Raw genomic sequence first — 7,764 nt, 5'->3', positions numbered from 1 at the left:
CTGTCTCCCTCCCTCCGTCTCTCTCTCTCTCTCTACCTCCCTCCGTCCCTGTCTCCCTCCCTCCGTCTCTCTCTCCCTCCGTCTCTCTCTCTCCCTCCCTCCGTCTCTCTCCCTCCCTCCCTCCGTCTCTCTCTCCCTCCCTCTCTCCCTCCCTCCCTCCGTCTCTCTCTCCCTCCCTCCCTCCGTCTCTCTCTCCCTCCCTCCGTCTCCCTCTCTCTCCCTCCCTCCGTCTCCGTCTCTCCCTCCCTGTCTCTGTCTCTCCCTCTGCCCCCCCCCCCCCCCCTCTCTCTCTGATGTCTGGTGATAGGAGCTACATCTCTCTCTCTCAGAGTGATGTGTCTTGGTGGATACTCTGCAGACAGTCCAGTAGTTGCTGATAGGTGTTGCCAGGTGAGGCTACGGTCTGGAAGACCGACTGGAAGGCTCTGCGGTCCAACTCTTCATCTAGCTGGTGTCTGTAGAAGTCCAGGGCTACCAGACAGAACAGGCTGATGTCCACCACGTCACTCTTACCCATACGGCTGATGACATGGGGCAGGCTGGGGGGGAGGGTTAAGGAGAGATGGAGGACAATATGACTTCTACTTCTCTACCACTCACACACACAGAGACATACACAGAGACATACACAGAGACACACACACAGTCACAGAGACACACACACAACCACACACACACACACAGAGATACGCACACAGAGACACACAGAGACACCCAGACAGACAGACACACAGACTACACCCCCACCCGTCCCCCTCTCTAGTAAGGATACAGACACAGAGACCCACAGACAGACAGACAGACACACTACACCCGTCCCTCTCTAGTAAGGATACAGAGCAGAGACCCACTGGGAGGTGGAGGCAGAGATGAAGAAGCAAGACAGACTCCACATGGCCATGGCAACTGGGGTTCTCTGGGTGAAGTTAGATAGAGACAGTAACACCCAGTCTGTCACCATACTGGACTGGCCTGTAGCATGGAGGGTCTGGAACACCTGAGAGACAGAGTTAGAGAGAGGGAGGGAGGGTTAGATAGAGACAGTAACACCCAGTCTGTCACCATACTGGACTGGCCTGTAGCATGGAGGGTCTGGAACACCTGAGAGACAGAGTTAGAGAGAGAGGGAGGGTTAGATAGAGACAGTAACACCCAGTCTGTCACCATACTGGACTGGCCTGTAGCATGGAGGGTCTGGAACACCTGAGAGACAGAGTTAGAGAGAGAGGGAGGGTTAGATAGAGACAGTAACACCCAGTCTGTCACCATACTGGACTGGCCTGTAGCATGGAGGGTCTGGAACACCTGAGAGACAGAGTTAGAGAGAGAGGGAGGGTTAGATAGAGACAGTAACACCCAGTCTGTCACCATACTGGACTGGCCTGTAGCATGGAGGGTCTGGAACACCTGAGAGACAGAGTTAGAGAGAGACAGTAACACCCAGTCTGTCACCATACTGGACTGGCCTGTGGCATGGAGGGTCTGGAACACCTGAGAGACAGAGTTAGAGAGAGAGGGAGAGTTAGATAGAGACAGTAACACCCAGTCTGTCACCATACTGGACTGGCCTGTAGCATGGAGGGTCTGGAACACCTGAGAGACAGAGTTAGAGAGAGAGGGAGGGTTAGATAGAGACAGTAACAACCAGTCTGTCACCATACTGGACTGGCCTGTAGCATGGAGGGTCTGGAACACCTGAGAGACAGAGTTAGAGAGAGAGGGAGGGTTAGATAGAGACAGTAACACCCAGTCTGTCACCATACTGGACTGGCCTGTAGCATGGAGGGTCTGGAACACCTGAGAGACAGAGAGAGAGGGAGAGGGAGGAGAGAGTTCGACAAAGACAGCAGAACCCAGGTGGGAGAGCGAGAAAGAGAGAGGGATGGAGAGAGAGATGGCGGGGTAGCAAAAGAGAGTGAGTTGTCTGTCACATGGAGTTGTCTGTCACATACCCACCTTTACTGTCCACCACTCTCACACTGACCTTGTAGACGACGGTAGCCATGAATTGTGGGTAAGGCTGCTGATTGGACAGGAACTCTCCGATGACCTTGTTCATGACGTCCTGCGGAGGGAAGAAGTCGTCCAGGAACTGAGGAAGAATCCTGGCCACCACCCGTGCCTCGCTGGGGAAACCCTTACGGATCCTGGGACAACAATGTAGGAAATATCGGGGAATAACGGACATGGAAAAGCAGACATCAGAAAACAACTGTGAGACCGGGTACATTGTTAGAAAATAGACCCCCCAAAAATAAAATGACACGGAAAACCAGATATATAACTGTCAACTATGGTTGATATGAGAAAACTGTTTCCTTTACATTCATTTAGCAGATAACAGTAATGTCCTGAAGCACCACTGGATGAAATATGACAACAGTTGTGTGTGTGTGATAGAGTTGTGTGTAGACGTGTTTATGTCCAGCCGTGTTGTCGTCACAACCTTACCTGTCGAAGAGCACAGAGACCCTCTCCATGGCAACGATGACAGACTCGCTGTCGGGGGCCTGAGGGTCGACAGCGCCGGCCGGGCGACCAGGGCTGGCCTTCTCCTTGCCTGAGGAGAAAGCAACAGGACCCGAGGTAACCTCTGACCCCTGACTTCTAACCTCTGACCCCATCACCTCTGACCCCAACGCTGACTCTGATGTCGACGCTGAGGTACGCACCGCTGGGAGGATGAGAGGGTGATTCGTCGTGATTATTAAATTATTAAACGATTGTTTGATGGAAAAGTTTGGTTATTTTTATTCATAGACAAAGCTGGTTTGGGGGTAGCCTGGGTAGCAGTCTGTGTGGCTAACATTCCACACCTTGTACTCTGTCATTGCAAATGTGGAACGTTAGCTAAACAGACTGGTACCCAGGCTAGTTTGTGAGGGAGGAGTTTGTAGGATTGGGGTTAGTTAATTGGTCGTAGGAGGGAATCTTGTTTTCCTGTCCTGGGAGGAAAGGGGATTCTTAGAATTGTTAGCATTAGCTATATACTTTATGTTAGTGTTAGCTGCTATAGCTGTAGCCTCTACATTGTTATGTTAGCTATAGCCCCTACATTGTTATGTTAGCGATAGCTATAGCCTCTACATTGTTATGTTAGCGAAAGCTATAGCCTCTACATTGTTATGTTAGCGAAAGCTATAGCCTCTACATTGTTATGTTGGCGAAAGCTATAGCCTCTACATTGTTATGTTAGCGAAAGCTGTAGCCTCTACATTGTTATGTTAGCTATAGCCCCTACATTGTTATGTTAGCGATAGCTATAGCCTCTACATTGTTATGTTAGCGAAAGCTATAGCCTCTACATTGTTATGTTAGCGAAAGCTATAGCCTCTACATTGTTATGTTGGCGAAAGCTATAGCCTCTACATTGTTATGTTGGCGAAAGCTATAGCCTCTACATTGTTATGTTAGCGAAAGCTATAGCCTCTACATTGTTATGTTAGCGAAATCTATAGCCTCTACATTGTTATGTTAGCGATAGCTATAGCCTCTACATTGTTATGTTAGCGAAAGCTATAGCCTCTACATTGTTATGTTAGCGAAAGCTATAGCCTCTACATTGTTATGTTAGCGAAAGCTATAGCCTCTACATTGTTATGTTAGCGAAAGCTATAGCCTAAACCTTGTTATGTTAGCGATAGCTATAGCCTCTACATTGTTATGTTAGTGTATGCTATAGCCTGTACATTGTTATGTTAGCGATAGCTATAGCCTCTACATTGTTATGTTAGCGAAAGCTATAGCCTCTACCTTGTTATGTTAGCGAAAGCTATAGCATCTACATTGTTATATTAGCGATAGCCTCTATATTGTTATGTTAGCGATAGCTATAGCCTCTACATTGTTACGTTAGCTTTATTCCAGCTCTAGCATGGCAGGACACTTGTTATACACCTACAGTGTAATGCATTATTCTCATGCATGCAAGCGTAAGCTACCTAGAATTAGTTTAGTGATAATGGCTAATAGTTAGTTGTCTTGGAACCACATACATGCAGGGCTAGGCTAGTTAGCATTATTTAGATGATACTAGGTATAGGTAAATGTTACCTGTGTACATGAAGGGCTAAGCTAGCTAGCGTTAGTTAGATGATACTAGGTATAGGTAGATGGTATGCAGGGCTAAGCTAGCTAGCGTTAGTTAGATGATACTAGGTATAGGTAGATGTTACCTGTGTACATGCAGAGCTAAGCTAGCTAGCGTTAGTTAGATGATACTAGGTATAGGTAGATGGTATGCAGGGCTAAGCTAGCTAGCGTTAGTTAGATGATACTAGGTATAGGTAGATGGTATGCAGGGCTAAGCTAGCTAGCGTTAGTTAGATGATACTAGGTATAGGTAGATGTTACCTGTGTACATGCAGAGCTAAGCTAGCTAGCGTTAGTTAGATGATACTAGGTATAGGTAGATGTTATGCAGGGCTAAGCTAGCTAGCGTTAGTTAGATGATACTAGGTATAGGTAGGTGTTACCTGTGTACATGCAGGTGAGCATGAGTCCCAGTGCAGACATGGCTCTGTGAGGGCTGGGCATGTTAACCCTGTCGACACTCAGTTTAACCAGTGCCTCTCCGTCCATACGAGACAGCTGCTCCGACAGCAGGAGGCGCTCCAACCCACGCAACACACAGTGGTAGATCACTGAGGGGGTAGAGTCTTCACTGGCTGATACCATCACACCACACATCTAGAGAGGTGGAGGGGGACGGAGGGAGAGAGATGGAGGGGGACAGAGGGAGAGAGAGGACAGAGGGGGGACGGAGGGAGAGAGAGGTAGAGGGGGGACGGAGGGAGAGAGAGAGGTGGAGGGGGGACGGAGGGAGAGAGAGGACAGAGGGGGGACGGAGGGAGAGAGAGGACAGAGGGGGGACGGAGGGAGGGAGAGGTAGAGGGGGAACGGAGGGAGAGAGAGGACAGAGGGGGGACGGAGGGACGGAGAGGTAGAGGGGGGACGGAGGGAGAGAGAGGTAGAGGGGGGACGGAGGGAGAGAGAGATGGAGGGGGGACGGAGGGAGAGAGAGGACGGAGGGGGGATGGAGGGAGAGAGAGGTAGAGGGGGGACGGAGGGAGAGAGAGATGGATTAGTACTACAGTACTAACCTGTATAACCCCAGCAGTACTACAGTACTAACCTGTATAACCTCAGCAGTACTACAGTACTAACCTGTATAACCCCAGCAGTACTAACCTGTATAAGCCCAGCAGTACTACAGTACTAACCTGTATAACCTCAGCAGTACTACAGTACTAACCTGTATAACCCCAGCAGTACTAACCTGTATAACTCCAGCAGTACTACAGTACTAACCTGTATAACCCCAGCAGTACTACAGTACTAACCTGTATAACCTCAGCAGTACTACAGTACTAACCTGTATAACCTCAGCAGTACTACAGTACTAACCTGTATAACCTCAGCAGTACTACAGTACTAACCTGTATAACCCCAGCAGTACTACAGTACTAACCTGTATAACCTCAGCAGTACTACAGTACTAACCTGTATAACCTCAGCAGTACTACAGTACTAACCTGTATAACCCCAGCAGTACTACAGTACTAACCTGTATAACTCCAGCAGTACTACAGTACTAACCTGTATAACCCCAGCAGTACTAACCTGTATAACCCCAGCAGTACTACAGTACTAACCTGTATAACTCCAGCAGTACTACAGTACTAACCTGTATAACCCCAGCAGTACTAACCTGTATAACCCCAGCAGTACTACAGTACTAACCTGTATAACTCCAGCAGTACTACAGTACTAACCTGTATAACCCCAGCAGTACTACAGTACTAACCTGTATAACCTCAGCAGTACTACAGTACTAACCTGTATAACCCCAGCAGTACTACAGTACTAACCTGTATAACCTCAGCAGTACTACAGTACTAACCTGTATAACTCCAGCAGTACTACAGTACTAACCTGTATAACCCCAGCAGTACTAACCTGTATAACCCCAGCAGTACTACAGTACTAACCTGTATAACTCCAGCAGTACTACAGTACTAACCTGTATAACCCCAGCAGTACTAACCTGTATAACCCCAGCAGTACTACAGTACTAACCTGTATAACTCCAGCAGTACTACAGTACTAACCTGTATAACCCCAGCAGTACTACAGTACTAACCTGTATAACCTCAGCAGTACTACAGTACTAACCTGTATAACCCCAGCAGTACTACAGTACTAACCTGTATAACCTCAGCAGTACTACAGTACTAACCTGTATAACTCCAGCAGTACTACAGTACTAACCTGTATAACCCCAGCAGTACTAACCTGTATAACCCCAGCAGTACTACAGTACTAACCTGTATAACCTCAGCAGTACTACAGTACTAACCTGTATAACTCCAGCAGTACTACAGTACTAACCTGTATAACCTCAGCAGTACTACAGTACTAACCTGTATAACTCCAGAAGTACTACAGTACTAACCTGTATAACCCCAGCAGTACTACAGTACTAACCTGTATAACTCCAGCAGTACTACAGTACTAACCTGTATAACCCCAGCAGTACTAACCTGTATAACCCCAGCAGTACTACAGTACTAACCTGTATAACTCCAGCAGTACTACAGTACTAACCTGTATAACCCCAGCAGTACTAACCTGTATAACCCCAGCAGTACTACAGTACTAACCTGTATAACTCCAGCAGTACTACAGTACTAACCTGTATAACCCCAGCAGTACTACAGTACTAACCTGTATAACCTCAGCAGTACTACAGTACTAACCTGTATAACCCCAGCAGTACTACAGTACTAACCTGTATAACCTCAGCAGTACTAACCTGTATAACCTCAGCAGTACTACAGTACTAACCTGTATAACCCCAGCAGTACTACAGTACTAACCTGTATAACCTCAGCAGTACTACAGTACTAACCTGTATAACCTCAGCAGTACTACAGTACTAACCTGTATAACCCCAGCAGTACTACAGTACTAACCTGTATAACTCCAGCAGTACTACAGTACTAACCTGTATAACCCCAGCAGTACTAACCTGTATAACCCCAGCAGTACTACAGTACTAACCTGTATAACTCCAGCAGTACTACAGTACTAACCTGTATAACCCCAGCAGTACTAACCTGTATAACCCCAGCAGTACTACAGTACTAACCTGTATAACTCCAGCAGTACTACAGTACTAACCTGTATAACCCCAGCAGTACTACAGTACTAACCTGTATAACCTCAGCAGTACTACAGTACTAACCTGTATAACCCCAGCAGTACTACAGTACTAACCTGTATAACCTCAGCAGTACTACAGTACTAACCTGTATAACTCCAGCAGTACTACAGTACTAACCTGTATAACCCCAGCAGTACTAACCTGTATAACCCCAGCAGTACTACAGTACTAACCTGTATAACTCCAGCAGTACTACAGTACTAACCTGTATAACCCCAGCAGTACTAACCTGTATAACCCCAGCAGTACTACAGTACTAACCTGTATAACTCCAGCAGTACTACAGTACTAACCTGTATAACCCCAGCAGTACTACAGTACTAACCTGTATAACCTCAGCAGTACTACAGTACTAACCTGTATAACCCCAGCAGTACTACAGTACTAACCTGTATAACCTCAGCAGTACTACAGTACTAACCTGTATAACTCCAGCAGTACTACAGTACTAACCTGTATAACCCCAGCAGTACTAACCTGTATAACCCCAGCAGTACTACAGTACTAACCTGTATAACCTCAGCAGTACTACAGTACTA

The 7,764-nt window shown here is 47.1% G+C and overlaps 1 protein-coding gene across 4 annotated transcripts in view; it reads right to left on the bottom strand.

Annotated features, from left to right (window-relative positions):
* Window positions 1-273: 273 nt before the first annotated feature.
* Window positions 274-7,764, bottom strand: part of htt (huntingtin) — a gene marked incomplete at its 5' end in the record, with an annotated part of 141,519 nt that continues 134,028 nt past the window's right edge. For 2 of the 4 annotated variants that reach the window (XM_071408303.1, XM_071408306.1), the window contains 5 exon segments: window positions 274-539; window positions 837-997; window positions 1,985-2,147; window positions 2,452-2,674; window positions 4,476-4,689. In XM_071408303.1, the coding sequence (XP_071264404.1) occupies window positions 326-539; window positions 837-997; window positions 1,985-2,147; window positions 2,452-2,674; window positions 4,476-4,689 (975 nt within the window). 4 annotated transcript variants of the gene reach the window in all.

Source organism: Salvelinus alpinus, chromosome 6 (genome assembly GCF_045679555.1).
Source record: "Salvelinus alpinus chromosome 6, SLU_Salpinus.1, whole genome shotgun sequence".
Lineage (NCBI taxonomy): Eukaryota > Metazoa > Chordata > Actinopteri > Salmoniformes > Salmonidae > Salvelinus > Salvelinus alpinus.
This window is presented reverse-complemented; position numbering and strand designations above follow the sequence as displayed.